At 45.8% G+C, this 23,464-nt stretch overlaps 1 protein-coding gene across 1 annotated transcript; it reads right to left on the bottom strand.

The window, feature by feature from the left end:
* LOC123766919 (uncharacterized) lies at positions 1 to 22,933 on the bottom strand. The gene is made up of 4 exons (XM_069307268.1): positions 22,459 to 22,933; positions 6,931 to 10,173; positions 482 to 1,029; positions 1 to 16 (listed from the first exon to the last, which is right to left on the bottom strand). The coding sequence occupies exons 2-4, from the start codon at positions 8,845 to 8,847 to the stop codon at positions 1 to 3; spliced, it is 2,481 nt and encodes an 826-aa protein (XP_069163369.1). The 5' UTR covers positions 8,848 to 10,173; positions 22,459 to 22,933.
* Positions 22,934 to 23,464: the final 531 nt, after the last annotated feature.

Here is a 23,464-nt window from a genome sequence, read left to right as displayed (position 1 = left end):
TTACGGCTCATGCTCGCTGATGATATGGGAAATTTGTTTACTGAGAATTATATAAAATATATATAATAATTTCCCCTGTATTTTAATGTAAATTTATTCTCCAATTTTTGTAAATCGTTTATAGGTAAATAAGTATAACATTCAGTTTTTTTTTTTTTTTTTTTTTTTTTTTTTAAAGATCTTGTTCTATACTACTGAAACACTTGTTCACTGAGAATTGTAATGTTTAATTGCCATGTAAAGCTTATGTAAATGTATTTTATATTGTATTTGCTTAAATAAAGATAAAAAAAAAGAAAAAGTTTCGGGGGTCAGGGTCGGGTGGTGAGGTGTACCTCCCACTGGGAGGGACCTCTCACACCTCTCCCCACACTGCCTCTCACACCTCTCCCCACACTGCCTCTCACACCTCCCCCCACACTGCCTCTCACACCTCCCCCCACACTGCCTCTCACACCTCCCCCCACACTGCCTCTCACACCTCCCCCCACACTGCCTCTCACAAGACTCTGAGGCTACCGTCGCCCCGTCAGGAGCTGACGACCCTGCGTGGAGAGTTTCGTATGGAGGTGGGCGGCTGAGATGGTCGGCTGGGGCTGGGCTCAGGACGTTGCTGAGAGACTTGGCCACTTCCGGGGCTCCTGGGACCTGCTCCGGCCCAGCTGCCGACTCTGCGTGGAGAGTTTCGTATGGAGGTGGGCGGCTGAGATGGTCGGCTGGGGCTGGGCTCAGGACGTTGCTGGGAGACTTGGCCACTTCCGGGGCTCCTGGGACCTGCTCCGGCCCAGCTGACGACTCTTCGTATGGAGGTGGGCGGCTGAGATGGTCGGCTGGGGCTGAGCTCAGGACGTAGCTGGGAGTCTTGGCCACCTCCGGGGCTCCTGGGACCTGCTCCGGCCCAGCTGACGACTCTTCGTATGGAGGTGGGCGGCTGAGATGGTCGGCTGGGGCTGGGCTCAGGACGTAGCTGGGAGTCTTGGCCACCTCCGGGGCTCCTGGGACCTGCTCCGGCCCAGCTGACGACTCGCTCTGTGGACAAGATAATCTGGTTAATATACAAATATAAGGCTCGGTAGAGAGAGAATTTACAGGAAAAAGTTTCTCAGTTGACTTAGAAAGTGTTGCGCGAATATACGCGCGCACGATACTCACACATGTTTGGCGCTCATGTGTTTGTGACGCCGCCCGTGTTAGTGCCGTGACTCCCGGCCTAAATGGTTTGTTTTGTGAAATTATGAATGGAGTCGAGTGGAGAATTATGAAGTCTTACTGTTCACAAGTACTTGGACTTGTCGGGAGAGACACGGGATTGATTCTTGCTAGGTCGGTGTTCGATCCCCAATGGTCAAAGTGGTTGGGCACCGTTCTTTTCACTCCGTCCTTATAATTAATTAACTGTTCATTGATTTTGTTAAATTTTCCTATAAATTTTACAAGATTTTAATTTAACTTCTGCATAGCTTATCTGTGTCTCAAGCATCAACCCGAGCTTTTATGTTCTCTTGGTATGCATTGTGAACAGTTGTTATTTCTCCGCTCTGTCAATACTCCTGACTACTTTATACGTCTCTATCATGTCTCCCCTCATTCCTAGCTACGTGCTAGTCCAGCTCTTTCACCCTTTCTTCATTTTCGGATGAGGCTCGTTGGAAATATCTGTATCTTTTTAAGTTTCATGTTATTTTGGAGGTGAGATTCCACGATTAGCTGCATGCTAGATGTAATGACCGCTTTCCCTGTCGTAATAACCGCGGCCTCTATTGTAATAACCCAATGTTCCCCAGTATTAATCCTGTTATCTTGTTATCTCTCGTGATCGTAATATACGCTCTCTGTTGTACATCTCTGTCTCTCTTCACTCAATACCCCAGCTTAACACTGTTACAGTCCAGTATGACCCCTCACTGGACTGCCCCGTATGTAAGAGGAATATTAAATGAGGAAGATACACCAAGGACAAGGGTTATTAGTTAAAAAAACAACAACAAAACACATTTACACTGCCACCACCTTCCCGACCAACCATACCTGAATGTGTCGAGCACCGATCCCCCAGGAAGGCAAGGAATCAGTAACCATGGGACTCCGGGTAATATGACTACCAGAAATAAATTTTGGAAAATTAGTTTGTGTAATTTACGTTACTTATTTGAATCCAAGGGCAACTTTAGTATCTATTAATAGTAGGAGAACATGGGGGCTTCCAATACAACACCTAAAAATGACAAAGTAGCAAAGTATATCAAAGGGGAGTTAAGTGAATACCACTGGACAAGCTATACAATTTATTTTATGAAACATGTAAATTAAGACAATTTGAACACATCACCTATTCTATTTCCCCAGAGGCACAATGGATATTTATTGAGGGCACGAACTCAAGTGCTACTATACCTTAAATACCCGCACTACGGCCAAGATGTTGATGGCTGCCCTCAGCCCCGAGGATACGGGCTTGCGGCCCTGTTCCTAATACACTCCCAAGACACTCTGATGAAATTTAGTTTTTCCAACTTATTGCTGGGAAGGATTACTCCTCCCACCATCTAATACAGCCCCAGGGCTCCACCCATTATTTTGGCAATGGCCAACCATTTAACACGTAGGCCTGAGGTCTGGCTCTCTAGGGCCAATAAGGACTTGGCCCTTATCTCAGGCCAATCACCTTCACTGATCTGTCGTGGAAAGCTACATGAATTCCTGAAGATTGAGTCAGCTCTCCCCAGCTAAAGAGAAGGGGGACAAGGCGCGTCTATGGAGCCCAGGCACCTGCGAGCAATGTTTACAAAACTGATAAATTATGTTCAAGCCTGTCTCCTCTAAGATAGCGAGTAGGGACATTTGACTCTGCCTCGTATGGGGAAGAGGCCGGTGAGAGGGGAAGAGAGGGGATGAGAGGGGATGGAGAGGGGAACATCTGAGTGGGGAATTGAGTGGGAGAAGCCAAGGTATCCAAGACCACCCCACCCTCAGGTCAACCTCTTGACCCTGACAAATGGGCGACAAGGGGGGGGGAGGAAGAGGAGACGAATGACGGCCAAGGGGAGGGGAGAAGGAAGGAGGGGAGAGGGAGAAGGAAAGGAGGGGAGAAGGAGAGGGAAAAGAGGGGAGAAGGGAGAACCAATGAGCTGAGCCCCAGATCATTACAACTCCCCCTCCTCGGAAATTAAGAAATTTGTGTGTAAAGCAAGTTACACATACTTTTCTTATCCAGAAATCCTGCCCTACCTTAACCATTAACTCCAAAAACAACATTTTGAACCCAACACTATTTTCAACCAATGCCTCAAAACAAAAGAAATTATCTAATCCTAACTAATTCCATCCAATACTCCAACAACAATAACGGCACACCCAAAAGGTGTGCCCCAGCATGTATTTATACCTATCAACACAACAGTAATAATACATAAACTATAAGGACAGAGACCGTCCCTATAATCCTGGCTGTCCACTTGGATGCAGCCCCATACCCTTCCAACTACCTGGAAGACAAAATATCCTATACCTGTCTTGATATAGTAACAGATAACTGGAGAAATCCCAACCTAACAATTACTAACTAGCTAAAATCAGCTGATAGCCTTCAGCTATCCCAGTATTCCACCTGGAATAAAGATCAAACACATCACACAAAACATTAAATAAAAAAAAATCAATGTCATTAAAAAATTAACAAAATTATAAAATTATATCAACATAGAAGAACACTACCTCTCAGGGACCTAGTGTTCCACTCCACCCCTGTGGCAACTGTCCACCACAGCGCATCCCAATCTTAAAATCTAAAGAAAAGATACAGAAATATTTTTATTATTAAAAAAAATCAATGTCCACAGACATGTCCCTTAACCAACAACAACACTCTGGATGCCTCAAAAAGTTCCTCAACTCCTAATATCCCAGAGTTCATATTCAAGTCCACAACAACAGCGGGTGAACACATTTGTCAGACTGTATCACACCCTTATTGTTCAGTAAACCACAAAAAAATAAAAAAAAATATATGTATAACTATCAGTATCTAGGATCTAGAAAAATCTAGATAAGGTTTCCCACTGATCAACGTTTCTAGAGACCCTACTAGGTGGTTCTCAAACCAGTTCACTCATACAACTTATCTAGAGACAGGGTCATTTTCTAATGTTCACTTTCTAGATTTATTTCTCGATTTCACTAGTTCTAGTTTTCAACATTTAATACTGTTCCAGAGAACTTTCCGAAGGTGTATAGGTGCTTACTATCAGATGGAAAATTAAAAGTTGAACTGTTCCGAGTTACCACAGTTTACTATATTAATAGCGTTCATTTTTATATGAAACTTTTCTATAAATATTTTCTCTCGTTCGTTCCTGTTGACATTTCGTTGCTGTAGATTCCGGCGACTACCTCATGTTGCTTGAAGATCCTGGTCGTCTGGAAGTTCCATTTCCGGCCCCGGCCAACTACGGACAGTACAGGGGGTCTGGTACTAACCGCACCTGACTTGAGTGACAGCTGACAGCTGGCGGCTGTCAGCTCAGGTGGACCCCCCTAACAGGAACCGGGTTCACCTCTTCTTATCGCTCCCCAAACAGTCTTGATGGATTGTTGTTAACCATGGCTGCCAAAGTAGAGCACAACTTCGACGTATCACGATGTCTCGCGTTGGTAGTGAGGTTCGAGTGGCGTTGAAGAGGATGGCATGGTGACAGGACAGGTGGGCCCTGCCTCAGCTCCTGGGCGACGTCATCTACCGGCGTTTACTTGTCATCCCGGTACTACTGGGCCGGTACACCTTCCGTGCAACCCCTCGTGTAGCTGAACTTGGGCCGAGGTACAGGATTGTACCTCTGTTACGGCCCTCTCGGGACGCAACGGGGTCCTTACTCTGGTGTTGTTAGAGGAAGATATATATATCCGTTCCCAAGCCAGTAGTGGCTATCAAGGGATGAGATCCGTGACGCAAGTAACTTAAAGGGAGTAGGGAAAGAAAGATAAGAACTTAATATTATAATTATTACCATCACCGATTAAATATATAAAATAAAAGAGTGCACAAGGGGGAGGGGTATTAACACTTTACAAGGGGATTAATCCACAATCGATGTCTTCTGCTGAAGACGCTGGTGCCATAACTCTCGGTGCCGAGTCCTCGGTGCTTTCTTCGTGGCCTCACAACGAATTCTCCAAAGAAGTTGAGCCTACCCTGGCCACAGGTCAGCCAAAACACAGGTCCACTGGGGGCACCGCCGTGGAGGCCGTCAACCACACGTCCAGCTGGTCTGCTGGCAGGTTCTGAGCCAACAAGGCTGGTACGGCCACTCCACGAACGATAAAAGGGGAACGCCCTAGACAGGAGCCTCGTGTGACACCACAAATCACTCTCCTGTCTTCAGTACCCCAGTGGATGATCGTCTCCAACAGTCGGTCCCGGGGTAAATCCTTTTACTGCCACTCCACTGGCAGGCTAACACACCACAGTGTTCTTCCGGGGGGGGGGGCGACTTCACAACAGCTGCAGCAAGGTTCAAGGTATGGAGACTGGCTGCCTCGGGTAGACTGACTCGATTCCCATCACAGTAGTCCCAGGTCGGCTCTGTAAGCAGACACGTCATCAATAACCGGGACACTAAAACACCTCACTTACGGGCTCGGGTACAAACACCTGACGTATCCAGTCCGTAGATGGCGCTATCGTCGGAGCACCACCTCACCAGAGGTCAGGAGCGGCGGTGTAGAGTGCTGAACGGGACTGGAAACTGGCCCTCGTAGCTGATACACGGCATCCTCACCAGGTGTCGTCGTCGTTTGGCGGGGGTTTTCGGGAGCTGACCCACAGATGGCGCGGTCGTTACTACTCCGTGCTCGGACGCTGGATCCGGGTTCGTAACACCTCCCCACCAAAAAGAATTTGGTTTGGGGTTCTATAAAAAGAGACACAAACCAAATTAGTACGGCGACACAACTCCAAATGGACACACATGCTTTATAATCTGGAATGGCGAGGCTGTCTCGTCCACAGAACTGTCCTACTGGGCAATTCCGGCACAACGGGAACTTGAAGATTGAAGGCGATGTCCTGTCTGGCATAACCTTCCACGTCTCCACTGCGATGTCAAGCAGGGGCGTCATCTCACATGTCTCAAGGAAGGATCGGTGTAGACACGATCTGGGGCGTCTCGACACTTCCCTGCGTCGTGGCACCGATGATGGCTGATCCCAGACGGTATTTCTAGTACCGGTCCAGTGGTCCTTCAGGGAGTCGGGCACCTGGAATACAGGGGTCTGATAATTCAGAGTGACAGCGACAGCGGGTAAAACAGTACTTACAGCAGACTCCTCTACTAAGCTCACACCTAGTTCCAACAGGGCTGCTTGCACACCGAAGACGGCATTCGCTCTGCCACCGTCAGGTTGACCAACGTTCCGCATAACGCTGTATTGAGGCTCAGCAATCACGCGGGGGGTGTCAACCTGTCGGAAACAGTCACTCATATTATCGTATCGCGTACCTCCTGTATCTACCATTACCTTCCAGGTCCCTTCTTCAACTGCAACACTTGCAGTACAAATCTCCAATCCCTGGGACCACTTCGCAATGTTCAAGGGAGCCATCATCTGTCGGGTCGTCCACCGGTCCTTACTGAGAACACTGAGAACACATAAGAGAACAAAACAAAATATCGCTAAGAAACATTTGGTTACCTGAGGAATAAGCGTCCTGAGCCTGTAATGTCCATAGCCGGCAACATCCACTAGCCTGGCTTGGACCGAAGAGGGCACTAGTCCTTTTGAACACACTTCACATACCTCTGACGTCTGGGGAATCTCTGGCTGATTCAATACACGCTGTAACTTGCCATACTGCAAGCACACATCCGCCTTCGCTCCAGACTCGTTGGTATCCGTGGGTGCCTGCACACAAGGCCTCTCTTCTAGCTCAGGTACTTCTGCCATCGCAACCTCATGCTTCTTGGCGAGAGAAGAATCAGGAGATACTGCTAGATTACTGTCGATCTGCGGGTGAGAGGACAAATTAGACATGTTCAAATCCGGGTCTGTCTCTACCTGGACATTACCATTGCCTGTTGTCACCTCCGACCTTGCTGTTTTGGTAGACTCGTCCACAACCTTGGGAAAATTGATGCTCCAATCTGTCACCAAGTCGTTGGCTAGTACCACGTCAATCCCAGCCACAGGGAGGGTATCGACTACTGCCAACGCACATGTGCCGCTGAAATAAGGCGAGTCGAGATGTACTGGCACTAAGGGGGCGATATACTGCGTTCTCGGAAACCCAACCAGGATAACCTCTGGTCTCCCATCCACACTTACTCCCTCGGGTAACGAGCTCTTCACGATCAGGGACTGGGCTGCTCCACTATCTCTGAGCACTACAACTGATGTACCAGTATGATCACTCGATACATACCCGCCTGAAGTGTGAGGGGAAAACAAACGTGGTCCTTCCCGCGTCGTCGTCGACTGGCTTCCTGCTGGTGGTGTAACACAGCTCATCATCATCACCTCCCTACGTGCGCTGCCACCTCTTCTGCCTCGGCACCTAGCAGCTATATGCCCTTTCTGCCCACAAGTCCAGCACACCATATTCCTCCTCGGGCTCCGGTGTTTCGGACTGCTTGGACTTGTTCTTCGGGGGCTACTTGGGGGCGTCTTCTTAGCACTTTGTGGGACGGGTCTTTCCTCTTCATCATGAGGTATGTCGAACCGGCGCTGGTAATTCCTTGGGACGTACTTAGCAGACGGCCTATGAGTCAGGATGTACTCTTCAGCCATGGTGGCTGCTGCACTCAAGGTCTCTACCTGCTGTTCCTCTAAGTACGTCTTCAGGTCTACAGACAAACAATCCTTGAAGTCCTCGAGCAGAATTAGCTGCTCGAGGTCTTCCTTGGTCTCCACCTTCCGAGAGGCACACCATTCTTGAAAAAGTCGCTCCTTGATGGTGGCGAATTCGGTGAAAATGTGCTCTGAGGTCTTCTTCAGGTTTCTGAACTTTTGCCTATATGCCTCAGGTACCAATTGGTACGCCATGAGCACCACTTTCTTCACCATATCGTAATCGCCGGAGTCGTCAAGGGATAACGTAGAGTAGGCAATTTGGGCCTTCCCAGTCAAGACTGACTGTATCATGATGGCCCAATTCTCCCTTGGCCACTCCAAAGAGGCAGCGACTTTCTCGAAGGCTGCGAAGAACTTCGAAACTTCTCTCTCGTTGAATTTGGGGACCATTTTGATATTCCTTACCGGATCGAAACCGCTTACTCCAGTTTGTCTCTGTCCAGCGCCTAATCGTAATACTTCTAGTTCATGTTGTCTCTGTCTTTCTTTTTCTTCTCTTTCTCGTTCTTCTCTCTCTCTTTCTCGTTCTTCTCTCTCTCGTCTCTCTTCTCTTTCTCGTTCTTCTCTCTCTCGTTCTCGTTCTAATTCTAAACGCCTCATCGCCAATTCTTTATCTTGTCTTTCTCTTTCCATTTCTAATTTCTTCCACTCTATTTCTCGATTAATTTCCAAGGCACGCATTTTGACAGTTAGCAAGCTTATATTCAGCTCACCTGTATCACTGTCAATGTCACTGCCTTTATCTTCCTTTTCCATGGAAGCTATTTCCTCACCTTCCTTCGTACTAGGAGTCTCGCCTTCCCGTTTCTCTTCTGCCTTCAAGTGCCGGTGAACCTTGGACAATATTTCCACACGGGAATCAGTGGCACGGATCTTGATCTCGAGGTAGGCGCTCACTAGTATAAGTTCCGGTTTGCTCAGATACTTTAATCTGGCAAGACAGTCCTCTCTGTTCAGAAAAGCCTGAACATCGTCCAAATCATCGATGGTAGCTTTTTCTGCCATTGTCACAGATGGAACACTTAACTAGACACTAGCACTTGACACACCGCTTACACTTTAGCACTTAATGCACCGAGCACTGTTCTACGACAATATTGCACTTTATCGCACCAAACACTGCACTTGCCAATATTGCACGTAATTGCTTCGGGCACCGCACTACCCAATATTGCACCGAATCACAGCGAACACTTCGCTCTACAATATTGCACTGAATCACTGAGCACCGCACTACTCAATATTGCACCGAATCACAGCGAACACTTCGCTCTACAATATTGCACTGAATCACTGAACACCGCCCTACTCAATATTGCACCGAATCACAGCGAACACTTCGCTCTACAATATTGCACTGAATCACTGAGCACCGCACTACTCAATATTGCACTTAATCGCTTAATCACGGCGAGCACCGCACTGCACCCTATTGTACTTAGTCACTCTTGAGCACTGCACAGGACGTATAACGTCACAATCGTCACACAGCGGGAATTATATACAGGGATTACTCCACTTTACCACCCCTGTCAAACATACTTAACAAGGGGACGGATCCCGCTGGGGATGCCAATTATGTTACGGCCCTCTCGGGACGCAACGGGGTCCTTACTCTGGTGTTGCTAGAGGAAGATATATATATCCGTTCCCAAGCCAGTAGTGGCTATCAAGGGATGAGATCCGTGACGCAAGTAACTTAAAGGGAGTAGGGAAAGAAAGATAAGAACTTAATATTATAATTATTACCATCACCGATTAAATATATAAAATAAAAGAGTGCACAAGGGGGAGGGGTATTAACACTTTACAAGGGGATTAATCCACAATTGATGTCTTCTGCTGAAGACGCTGGTGCCATAACTCTCGGTGCCGAGTCCTCGGTGCTTTCTTCGTGGCCTCACAACGAATTCTCCAAAGAAGTTGAGCCTACCCTGGCCACAGGTCAGCCAAAACACAGGTCCACTGGGGGCACCGCCGTGGAGGCCGTCAACCACACGTCCAGCTGGTCTGCTGGCAGGTTCTGAGCCAACAAGGCTGGTACGGCCACTCGACGAACGATAAAAGGGGAACGCCCTAGACAGGAGCCTCGTGTGACACCACAAATCACTCTCCTGTCTTCAGTACCCCAGTGGATGATCGTCTCCAACAGTCGGTCCCGGGTAAATCCTTTTACTGCCACTCCACTGGCAGGCTAACACACCACAGTGTTCTTCCGGGGGGGGGGGGGGGGGGGCGACTTCACAACAGCTGCAGCAAGGTTCAAGGTATGGAGACTGGCTGCCTCGGGTAGACTGACTCGACTCCCATCACAGTAGTCCCAGGTCGGCTCTGTAAGCAGACACGTCATCAATAACCGGGACACTAAAACACCTCACTTACGGGCTCGGGTACAAACACCTGACGTATCCAGTCCATAAATGGCGCTATCGTCGGAGCACCACCTCACCAGAGGTCAGGGGCGGCGGTGTAGAGTGCTGAACGGGACTGGAAACTGGCCCTCGTAGCTGATACACGGCATCCTCACCAGGTGTCGTCGTCGTTTGACAGGGGTTTTCGGGAGCTGACCCACAGATGGCGCGGTCGTTACTACTCCGTGCTCGGACGCTGGATCCGGGTTCGTAACAACCTCATCTGGCGATTCCGCAAGCACTCTGTAGGGGTAGTGCTGTTCGTACCTGAGACCACCGCGTTGCATCTTGGTTTCCACAGACGACGCAACCGCAGGTTTTGATAGAGCCGACAAGTCCTTGCAATTAGCGTTCTTCTTCGTAGACCACTCGTCTTCCACTTCCGGTTTTCCCGCAGTCTTGACTACGCGGCTGGTGGGCTTGGTTGGTGACCTTGAGACAGCTAGCCCACGGTTGTGATGGTGACTGGACTCTGCTCCGTGAAGACAGCCTGGCTGGACTGGGACAACCTCGTTAGTGACGTGAGGTGTCGGCCGGGTGACTGTACGCCAGTCACCCCTTCCGGATAACCAATTGACGAGTTACCGGGTACAAGGGGGAGGACTTTATGTAACGTGCCTCAGACCCCGATCTTATCAGCCAGGTGGGTCATCCCCAGACCTGCTGATCTCGATCCTTGGTTCACGTGTGACTGGGAGGCTGGAACTGGTGTACCATCAGACCTGAGAAAGACAGACAACAACAAATGGCGGAAGCATGGATATTACTCTGAGGTATAGGTAGATGGAAACCCCAGAGCAAGGCAAGTATGCTACCTGAGCCATGTACATCAGTAAATACACACCAGTGCCTCTACAGGATAATTATTATGAAATTACTAAACCTGACTAGGGGAGATCATTAACAATTTACTGTACAGCTCGCGACCTTGTTACCATGGGGTGACAAGATTGAACTTGACTACTGATGAGATCTGACAGAAGGTCATCCTCATCATCTGACTCAGCACTTGGATCATTAGACAGGTCAGGAATTAGACTTGCTGAAGGCAGCTCTAGTTCCTCCCTCGCGTGATAAGATTTTAACTTATTAATGTGAATCGTTCTCTCAACTTGGTCTTCAAAAATACCTTTAATAACAAAATTAACCGGACCTTTTCTTTCAATTACCCGGTAAGGGCCCCGCTATCTAGGAGCAAGTTTCCTACTCTGATTGGCAGGAGCCGCCTCATTAACTCTCAACACAAGACTCCCGACTTTCAACTCAAGAGGTCGTACCTTCTTGTCATAATGCTGAGCATAGCGCTCTCGTGCTGTCTTGGAAGCCCTGGCTGCAATTCTCCATGCATTTTTCATCTTATTTAAAACTTCTGATGGGTAATCTTCCCCATATACAATATTATGTCTGTTAAGCAGACCTGACGGGAAATTACATGAATGCCCTGTGAACAGCAAAAGGGGTTGGGTGTTAATGGATCGATGGATGGCAGTGTTCAGAGCCAACTGGACATAGGAGAGTTGTTCGTCCCACGAATTTGCATCATGCTCTGCAAGAATTGCAAGCATCTCTTTAACTGACCGGTTCGTCCGTTCTGTCATGCCGTTAGCCTGAGGGTGATAAGCCGTAGTGAATGCTGAAGTGGTTTCTAATATTTTACATACTTCTCTAAAAATATTCCCATTAAATTCCTGACCTCGGTCAGAAACTAACACTTTAGGGGGACCAAATACAGTGACGAACCTATCTAAGAACGCCTTTGCAACAGTTCGTGAATCCTTCTGAGGCAATGCAATCAGTGTGGTGTACCTGGACAGGTGGTCTACCAACACCAATACGTAACGGTTTCCTGAATGACTGTGATGCAGATCAATCAGATCAGCCCCCACCCGATGTAAAGGTTCCAAAATTTCGGGGAATTCTTGCAATGGAGCTTGTACCTTAAGGGTACCTTTCCTCCTTTGACAGTGACCACAGGACTTAACGAAGTTAATGACCTCTGTTAACATACCGGGGAAGAAAAAGAGTGACTTGGCTTTCATGTGAGTTTTAAAAATCCCCGGATGACCTGCAATCTTAGACGAATGTGCGAGTTTCAACGCCGACTTCTTCAACACCTCTGGGATAACCAACTGAAAAACTGCACGATCCTGCTGTCCCTTTACATAAAATAAGACCCCATCCTTCATTTCAAAATCATGAATTGCTAAATTACGTTTCTTCGACGGATATTTTCCTCCCTCCAAAAGTTCAATAATTTCCTTCCACCTTGGTTTGTTCATCTGGAATTCTCGCATTTTCTCACTGGAAATATTTTCAATATTAAGATTTACGTTAATCGTAGCAATGTTTCTACTCAAAGTATCTGGTACAACATGTGATGGTCCAGGCTTGTAAAGTATTTGGAATGAGTGAGCAGCTAGTTCATGAGACCAACGTGACATGCGAGGGCACTTAGTTCTTTTCTTAAAAATATGAGTCAAAGCCCTGTGATCTGTATAAATGACAAAGTGACGTTGGAAAAGATACGGTTCAAAGTACCTGACACTTTCTACCACAGCCAAAGCCTCCCTATCCGTTGCAGAATAGCGGACCTCCGGACCCTTAACCTTCCTGCTGAAATATGCAACTGGGTGAGGAAGATTGTCATTATCACGTTGCATTAAGCACCCACCAATAGCTATGCCACTGGCGTCAGTGTGTACTTCCCACTCCTTATCAAAATCCGGTACTGCCAAGACTGGGGTGGTAATGAGTTGACTTTTTAATTTTGCATAAGCGTCATCATGCTCAGGTTTCCAAACGAATTTAACATTTTTCTTAGTGAGCTCAGTTAACGGTGCTGATGTACTTGCAAAACCCTCAATGTGGCGACGGAAATATCCGGCTGCCCCCAGAAGCCTTCGAACATCCTTTGCTGTCTTAGGTGTAGGCATGTCAGCAATGGCACGACAGGAGTCGGGGTCAGGTCGGATACCGTCTGTGCTCACCTGGAATCCCAGAAACTTAAACTTCTGAGATGCCAGAGTGCACTTACTCACGTTAAGTTTGAACCCCGCCTTATCTAACAATGCCAACGTCTCAGTCAAATCTCGTAAGTGCTCATCAAACGTCCTGGAGTAGATAACCACATCATCCAGGTACGCTAACGAGTGCCTCCCCAAGACTGGACTGGGGATATAATTAATTGCCCTCTGAAATGATGAAGGCGCTGTCTTTAACCCGAAAGGCATCCGCTTGAATTGATAAGTATGAACCCCATCAGAGAAGGCGGTCTTTTCTCTATCTTTCTCAGCAACTGGGATGGCCCAATACGCAGATTTCGCATCCAGAGTGGAAAAGTATTTGGCTGCCCCAAACTGATCTATTATTTCTTGTATCCGTGGCAAAGGATACACATCACCTTTAGTAATTTCGTTTATCTTTCGGTAGTCAACACAAAACTTATAACTACCATCCGGTTTACGTACCAACACCACTGGCGACAACCATGGTGACGTACTGGGCTCTATCACATCCTGTCCCAACATTTTCTGACACTCATCCCTAATTACTTCCTTCGCCCGTTCCGGAAGTCTCCATTGACGGGTGTAAATAGGAGGATGGTCACCTGTAGGAATAACATGCTCGATCCTATCCAGAAGCCCGATCTGATCGTCTTCTGTTGCAAACAGTCTAGGGAATTTACGTAAAATCCCTCTCAAAAGTTTCCTATCTGACTGTTGCACATGTTGCAAATCCAGAGCCGAGATTAACTTATCAACTTCCTGCGTATTACTATTTTTCCCTGTCTCGGTCTTGTGTTTTCCCTGTGTACTACTTTCTGTAACATTAAATGCACTACATTGTGCTGTGGTGGCTGGCATTTCCTGGCTTTGATACTGAAAAATTCCTGTATTTTCTACAAGTGTAGCCTGAGACACCCTATCACCTGCCCTGAAACGATAGGTTGCGAGAGATTGACAACTGGAATAAGGGCACCTTTATCAAGCACTGTGATCAAATGATGAGGGATCAACAACCTGTCACATCTCCCAGCCACCTGAAGGGTGGTACCTGGTGCAATGTGACGTCCCACTGATACTTTAATGAATTTAACTGAATGTGGTGGGCAACACTGTTTCACCAAGGCATGTAACCCACATGATTTCTTATCTGTGTCTGGAAGAGACTTAAAAAACAACTTAGGGTAGTGAATGTTGTACTTCTGTTTCTTACTAATGGAAGCAATTACTGGAGGATGATCTACCATTTTAATGGGATAAACTACCTGGCCCAACTTCAATCTGCACTTCCTTGCTCCCTCTTGAGCCGACAAAGAAAAGTTAACTCGTCCCAGAAAATCCATTCCCAACAAAATCTGACCAGGGAATGCAAGATTTTCGACAATCGTGCAAGTGTGTGGGTAAGCTTCTTCCTTACCTACTTCAAAATTGAGAGTGGCCTGGCCCAAGATATTAATATGTTGACCATTCACTGCTGTTAAATGCTTCCCACAACGCTTAAGGCGTGTCTCTTTAAGTGTGCTGAAGGCTGACTTTTTAATGAGAGTTGCTTGACTTCCGGTGTCCACAAAAACTGTCAATCTCACACCTTCAACCGTCATCTCAAACGTAGGTCTGCCAGCCAACGTGCTGACCTGTTCTGGGTCACCCTTGACCCGTGTGCTCGTGCACACATACCGGTAATGGCCTCGGCCATGACACTTCCAACAAATTTCATCACCAATTTTACGCGTCCCAGAAGCCCGCTGGCTACATTCCCCAGCAACTTCTGTAGAGGCGACACTAGGAATGGGGGTAGGGGGGGAAGAGGGGTGGAGGGGAGGTGAGGAGCAAGGTGTAGGATTAATGGAGGGGGTAGGGTGGGTAACAGGAGGGGTTGGGGGGATAGGTGGGAGGGTGAAGGCAGGCCGGGGGTGGGTTGTGGAGGGGGGTTGTAAACAGGGGGTTGTAAGGGTGGGAGTTGCGAGGGAAATGTAGTTTTCCACAATTCCAATAACGCGTCGACAAGGGGTTGGGTTGGTATGGGTCTGCCAGGGATTGGGGTGGATGTGGGTTGGCCTGGAGGTAAGGTTGGGAAATGGGGTTGTAGGTAGGGAGGGTTTGAGGTTGGGGGTTGTAGGCAGGGAGGGGTGCTTGGGTAAGGATGGGGTACTGGGGAGGGTGCGTCTGCATACATTGTCCATTCATTGATAAAAACCATTTTCACCCCAAGACGTAACTTCAAGACCCGTCGTCGGATCAGGGTAAAATTTTAACACACCATTTGGTTTCATCAATAACTTCTAGCAAACCACAAAATGTTTCCTAACCTCAATCCTTGGTAAAAATGTTCCGTGTGACCAAACCGGAAGTACCATATATCGCCACCCTTCCTAATCGATTTCTTGAGCCCCAGTGAGAACCGTCGCCCGTTGACAAGGCGATGACAGCTGTCGGCGTCAGTCTCGCTGACTACGCTACGCCAATGAATTAATTTCTTTAGTCATATTATCCTCTTCTCTCATTCGTAAAATTTATATGCGGACAGATGGAAATACGCAGCCGGCATCGACTACTAATCATCACTTGTGAAACAAAACACTGTATACGATGTTGAACAAACTATATATGCGCACTTATAATCTACATACAAAGGTTACGTTAATTGTCAATCGATCAAACTACTAGAATAAACTTGAAAAAATGTAATTAATTTCCACCATATTTATTAGACACTCGAAGATGACTAGTAACGCAAATATAAATAGAATTATAGTACGACTTTCTTGTCTGTAAATGCAAATCCAATATAAATCTTAGAAAATTGATAATTACCGAATTCTTGAACCAGATATATTGAATTTATACAATTAATATATACCTGAAAGGAATTACACTGAATTTACTGTAAATAATTTAGTTTCAACTCTGTTTTTATTTGTCGAAAATAATCAGTCTAGTTTACCAGCGCACAATAAATACAACACTTTACGTTAACTGAATTTCTTAAATTTTTCTTGAAAATCTTAGGCGCACTAGGAATGAATGACGTTATCGTTAATTTAACACTGGCGCGATGTTTATATCTTCAACAATTATTTTTAATTCCGTAACGCCCGACGCTAACAACGGCGCTCGGATATAATTATAAGCATTATTAGTTAAACCAAATTAATGTTAAATTAATTATTTACGTTACTGTATGAACTCGATGTTTACATAACATACACTTGGTCACCGCCGGTCGTGTTGTAGAATACTGAGAAATATACACTGATAACTGCGACGCTCACAGCTACAGAGTCGCGCTGAACCTTAAGTAAAAATTAGTAATTAATTTTCCAAAATTATAATTTAAATACTGGCGCGTAGTTGACTTGTTACTTTAACGGACTATAACACTCGCTAACCACTTGGACACGTTGGTAAGTATACAACAATTGAAAGTGCGCTCACTGTCACGAAGCCTAATCCTCAGAAAGTTGTCTCCGCACTAATTCTTAATTAACCAAGTATTTCTTTTCTCAAAATTATAAATTAAATACCGACGTGTAGTTCGCTTAACACTTGAACTAAATATACCACTCGCGAGACACTTAGACACTTGGTTGAGCGCAAAAAATTACTGGGCGCTGTCACACTGGGCGCTGAGTAAAACCGCTAGAAAATTCAGAGTCCCAACGCTAATTCGCTTAAATGACCAAAATTCGACTTTTGGTCTCTCAAAGTTCGCACTCGGATCACTTTAATCGCACACTTGAATTAACCCTGACGACCCGATGATCGTATGGCCCGGCACAAAACTAGAATTTATTCCGAAATTGAGATTTTCCAAGCGACTTTGAAAAATGTCATCACAAAAATTTTCCACGATTTCACTGATTTCAATTCTTTCACTGACTTCACTTAATGCACCGCACTTCACTTGAACACAGTAAACCACTCACCTTTTAGTAATTCCCTCAAAGAATTAATACTGCACAATACGAAAACAAAATCCAGACTTAAACATGTAAAACAAATACTTAGAAAGATAATAACACTTATATATGAGAATTAGGTAACCAAGGGGGAACACTTAACTACCGAAGGGATACTTAACCTGAAAGGGAACTTAATATACAGGGAACTTAATTTAGTACTTAAGGAAATCTCGATTTAACCTATAACCGTCCCGTCCCGGCCCGCCCTGTCGCTTCTCCAAGCCTAGGTAACCACATCCACCTAGATGCCGACAGTACCAAATAATCCTGTCCTTCGCGGTCAACGGTTAGACTAGATAGCGGAACAACCGACGGATCTAACTGTCCGACACCACCGTAATTCCGTTGCTAGAGAATCTACTAGGCCATCCCTCAGTGAACTCTTGGTACCTTCATGGCTGTACCGTAAAAATCTAGCGATTGGGTCGCCTAACACGCCCTCGGGGATAATAATTAGCGTCCTAATACTTCCCCGCCCCGACAATTCGACACCTAGAATTGTTGCTGCGAAAACCACCACGCAGCACCCTTGTCCGTAGTTGCAGAGGGTCGAGAAAAATAATACCCTTTCCAACTACCCAAGGCGGCCTCCACGCTAAACTGCCTGCTTAGCGCATACGCTTACTGTATATAATTAAACTTTCCAGCCCCTCACGACCCTAGAATCGCCTACTCTATGCGAATCGCACCACATAGGATTACCGTCGACTCTATCTCATGGGCCCCGGCTGCACCCTCACCACATAGCATAACCGAACGGACAGGCGCGTGAGGCTTCAATAATCGTCAAGAAATTATTGAAACACCGCTGCTACCATTGTACAACCCGTTCTCGCAAATTCGTAAAGTCAATATTGACTTATTAACTACGTGCATAGGTGATATACTAAACATAATAGATACCCTTAAAAAGATTCATAGAAAACACCGACCTTACCTAACCTTGTTAGTATCTTAAGATAAGCATCTTATTGCTTCGTAATTACAATTATTACTTAACCTATACCTATTATAGGTTAGGTAATAATTGTAATTACGAAGCAATAAGATGCTTATCTTAAGATACTAACAAGGTTAGGTAAGGTCGGTGTTTTCTATGAATCTTTTTAAGGGTATCTATTATGTTAAGTATGTCACCTATGCACATATTTAATAAGTCAATATTGACTTATTAAATTTGCGAGAACGGGTTGCATTGTAATGACCGCTTTCCCTGTGGTAATAACCGCGGCCTCTATTGTAATAACCCAATGTTCCCCAGTATTAATCCTGTTATCTTGTTATCTCTCGTGATCGTAATATACGCTCTCTGTTGTACATCTCTGTCTCTCTTCACTCAATACCCCAGCTTAACACTGTTACAGTCCAGTATGACCCCTCACTGGACTGCCACGTATGTAAGAGGAATATTAAATGAGGAAGATACACCAAGGACAAGGGTTATTAGTTAAAAAAAACAACAAAACACATTTACACTGCCACCACCTTCCCGACCAACCATACCTGAATGTGTCGAGCACCGATCCCCCAGGAAGGCAAGGAATCAGTAACCATGGGACTCCGGGTAATATGACTACCAGAAATAAATTTTGGAAAATTAGTTTGTGTAATTTACGTTACTTATTTGAATCCAAGGGCAACTTTAGTATCTATTAATAGTAGGAGAACATGGGGGCTTCCAATACAACACCTAAAAATGACAAAGTAGCAAAGTATATCAAAGGGGAGTTAAGTGAATACCACTGGACAAGCTATACAATTTATTTTATGAAACATGTAAATTAAGACAATTTGAACACATCACTTATTCTATTTCCCCAGAGGCACAATGGATATTTATTGAGGGCACGAACTCAAGTGCTACTATACCTTAAATACCCGCACTACGGCCAAGATGTTGATGGCTGCCCTCAGCCCCGAGGATACGGGCTTGCGGCCCTGTTCCTAATACACTCCCAAGACACACTGATGAAATTTAGTTTTTCCAACTTATTGCTGGGAAGGATTACTCCTCCCACCATCTAATACAGCCCCAGGGCTCCACCCATTATTTTGGCAATGGCCAACCATTTAACACGTAGGCCTGAGGTCTGGCTCTCTAGGGCCAATAAGGACTTGGCCCTTATCTCAGGCCAATCACCTTCACTGATCTGTCGTGGAAAGCTACATGAATTCCTGAAGATTGAGTCAGCTCTCCCCTTCTCTAAAGAGAAGGGGGACAAGGCGCGTCTATGGAGCCCAGGCACCTGCAAGCAATGTTTACAAAACTGATAAATTATGTTCAAGCCTGTCTCCTCTAAGATAGCGAGTAGGGACATTTGACTCTGCCTCGTATGGGGAAGAGGCCGGTGAGAGGGGAAGAGAGGGGATGAGAGGGGATGGAGAGGGGAACATCTGAGTGGGGAATTGAGTGGGAGAAGCCAAGGTATCCAAGACCACCCCACCCTCAGGTCAACCTCTTGACCCTGACAAATGGGCGACAAGGGGGGGGGAGGAAGAGGAGACGAATGACGGCCAAGGGGAGGGGAGAAGGAAGGAGGGGAGAGGGAGAAGGAAAGGAGGGGAGAAGGAGAGGGAAAAGAGGGGAGAAGGGAGAACCAATGAGCTGAGCCCCAGATCATTACATAGAGATTAGTCTTACGTAGGTAATGTGCATTATTCTGATTACCAACAATTATAATTAACGATCAAGCTCAAGTTTAGACATGAAATGGAGAAAGATGTGCAGGTCTCTTTGCATTATACACCCATCAGTGTAAAACAAATATATAACACTGAAACTATGAGATATATAACATTAGAAGCTATTGACAGTCATCTTCAAAATCTCAAACCGACTGAATCCTATGCCTTCACTGATGGCTCTGTGCAGTTACTCACTGGTAGAACAGGTTGTGCATGTGCAGTGTATAAAGGGAATGAAGTGATCATGTCTAGTACACAGAGACTGAACAACTGTGCAGGCACGACACAGACTGAGCTATTGGGTATTCATCTAGCCACTGAGTACCTTAAGCTCAATGGTGGTGGAGTTATTTTCTGTGACTAAAAGTGCTCTGCAGTCCTTAAATAACCCATCACAATGTACGTCGGAAGTAGCTTGTAACACTAAATGGAACGGAATTTTTGCCAATGATAATAACTCTTGTATAGAATTTGTGTGGATCCCATCCCATGTTGGAGTTGGAAAACATGACTTCGTAGATCAATTGGCCAATGAGGCTTGCAGGAAAGAAAACATTGATTATGACTTTGGACTATCTAATGCAATTATTAGAAACATATAAATTAAAGAAATTAATTCAGATTTAGAAGGACTAAGAAATGCCCAGAGACCTGAAAGCTGCAGTATTAAAAGCTATGATAACTTTTGTAATAATAGGTATTTGTATGGTCAGCACAGTAACCGGACCAGGCAATGTGATGTAGTCATTGCTGTAATTCGCCTTGGCTATAGACACATCTGGCAGGTTAGTGAGGCTGAGCCACTACCAGAATACTCAGATTGTAAACTCTGCGATAAACCTCCAATGCATTCACTAGAACACTATATTGTTGAATGCGAAACCGTAAAGGACTTTAGACCTCCTGGCCTATTGTACCACCAACTGTGTAACTATTTCATTGCCTCAGGTGTTCTGGACGACATCCTAACAATTTATCCAAAATTTGCTTGTCCATTTTAGAGAAAGAAAAACAATTTTATTTATATTACTTCTAAGCTGCATCACTTATGAACCCATCCCTGCCCTTGTGTGGCAGTGCACAGTAGAAAGTTGTATTTACATATTCATGCATGAAAACAGTGATTGTAACCATGATATATATGTTTTTCAGCCTACAGTTTAGACCTATTGTCTTGTGTATGACCCTCTGTCCTGCGTGACAGTGAATACCAGCATTATCCTCACTTTAATAAGATTTAATTGAAATCCTCAGATTAGGCAAAATTGTAATTAATTTTGTCAATAAAGATGCTAATAATAAATGGAGTCTGTACCACTCCCTAAGGTTGATCTGATCACAAATATAAATAAGGTAGACCTGAACAAATGTAAACCAAAGTAGATCTGAACAAATGTAAACTGTCAACAAAATGTCTCATATTCTACATCACTATGTAATTGAATGTGAACAAAATAGATAAGAAATATAATACTTTAGAGACATCTCTATCGATAATGTTCTAGCTATCTTACTAATAACTGTTTCTGAAAGGCCTATTACCCAAAATTAAAAAAAAAAGTATCCCAAGTCTGCCTGTTACCAACACCTTGAAAATAACAGCCGACAAAATTCTTACCCCAACTGTGAAGTTAATGTGGTGTTCCCTGGGGTTAGTGTCGTGTTCACTTAGTGTTCCCTGGGGTTAGTGTCGTGTTCCCTGGGGTTAGTGTGGTGTTCACTTAGTGTTCCCTGGGGTTAGTGTGGTGTTCACTTAGTGTTCCCTGGGGTTAGTGTGGTGTTCACTCAGTGTTCCCTGGGGTTAGTGTGGTGTTCACTTAGTGTTCCCTGGGGTTAGTGTGGTGTTCACTTAGTGTTCCCTGGGGTTAGTGTGGTGTTCACTCAGTGTTTCCTGGGGTTAGTGTGGTGTTCCCTGGGGTTAGTGTGGTGTTCCCTGGGGTTAGTGTCGTGTTCACTCAGTGTTCCCTGGGGTTAGTGTGGTGTTCACTTAGTGTTCCCTGGGGTTAGTGTCGTGTTCCCTGGGGTTAGTGTGGTGTTCACTTAGTGTTCCCTGGGGTTAGTGTGGTGTTCCCTGGGGTTAGTGTGGTGTTCTCTTAGTGTTCCCTGGGGTTAGTGTCGTGTTCCCTGGGGTTAGTGTCGTGTTCCCTGGGGTTAGTGTGGTGTTCACTTAGTGTTCCCTGGGGTTAGTGTGGTGTTCACTTAGTGTTCCCTGGGGTTAGTGTGGTGTTCACTTAGTGTTCCCTGGGGTTAGTGTGGTGTTCACTCAGTGTTCCCTGGGGTTAGTGTGGTGTTCCCTGGGGTTAGTGTGGTGTTCACTTAGTGTTCCTGGGGTTAGTGTGGTGTTCACTTAGTGTTCCCTGGGGTTAGTGTTGTGTTCTCTTAGTGTTCCCTGGGGTTAGTGTGGTGTTCCCTGGGGTTAGTGTGGTGTTCTCTTAGTGTTCCCTGGGGTTAGTGTGGTGTTCCCTGGGGTTAGTGTGGTGTTCCCTGGGGTTAGTGTGGTGTTCCCTGGGGTTAGTGTGGTGTTCCCTGTGGTTAGTGTGGTGTTCCCTGGCTTACCTGTCGTTCCAGGTCACTCTCCACTCTGCATCTTCCCACACAGCTCCTGACAATGACCCAGGCGACGATCACGAGGAAGTAGAGGAGTACACTGAGGGCCACCAGCCCCAGGCCGGGCTGGTGGAAGGGCTGCACCACCACCACCACCACAATACACGGCACAAACAGTCCCACTAACACAAGCCCCTGCATCAACTTGGACTTGTTGCCCTGTTTATCACTCGCCATCTTTACTGAAAAGTGTTCCGACTGAGTGTCAAGGTTTACTGTATAAGTAGGAATGATGGTCAGGTGGAGTCACTAGGCTATATAACCCCAGCCAGCGTGGGGGAGACGCGAGGTTACCGTCCGTGGTGCAAGACCTCGTCTGCACCAAGGAACTCCACGTGTTTGACCTGATTTACTGAGATAAGTTTAGTTAAGGACAATGTGTGATCGCTTGTAGTTGCGAGAAACTTCCTCTATAACTATAAATTATAGAAACTTGAATTTTAAACTCAGATTCCTGCATCTATGCTGGGTCTATTCTACGGGCTCACTATTGTGCTATAGTGAGAAAATAACAGACGAAGATGTCTGGACTTGAGAGGAAAGACTTGAAACACATCGCGCGTCTCTGACCACAGCGACTGTGGGGGTGAGATGCCATCATCTCTTGCAGCACATCTCACCACATCTAAACACTTCCTGCATAACTCTTCACATTTATTCATCTCACGAATGAATAAATTCACAAGGGTCGTGATGAGGGTTCGAACTCTAGTAGAGGATGATCCCAGACGCGCGTTAATCATTTGATATACCATGCTATTGTGATTTGTGTGTGTATACACAAATGTTCAAGAAGTATCCACGGGCTTAATATGGCACGACATGTTGCTGAACATCATAGCCAGGTATCCCAATGTATCTGTTGTAGGTAGTACACACACTGTAAGCTTGTACTGTATGTAAGTCACTTAGGCTGGACGCTAGAACAACAGTCTCGCTTCATGCAGGTCGGCGT

Source organism: Procambarus clarkii, chromosome 60 (assembly GCF_040958095.1).
Source record: "Procambarus clarkii isolate CNS0578487 chromosome 60, FALCON_Pclarkii_2.0, whole genome shotgun sequence".
In the NCBI taxonomy this organism is placed as follows: domain Eukaryota; kingdom Metazoa; phylum Arthropoda; class Malacostraca; order Decapoda; family Cambaridae; genus Procambarus; species Procambarus clarkii.
Note: the sequence above shows the minus strand (reverse complement) of the source record. Positions and strands in the feature narration are given on the sequence as shown.

Coding starts and splice junctions, on each gene's coding strand:
- LOC123766919 (XM_069307268.1), bottom strand. CDS start 8,847: ATGGCAGAAAAAGCTACCATCGATGATTTGGACGATGTTCAGGCTTTT. Junction 1,030..6,930: donor ATGAGGTTGCGATGGCAGAA/GTACCTGAGCTA, acceptor TCTTGTCCACAG/AGCGAGTCGTCAGCTGGGCC.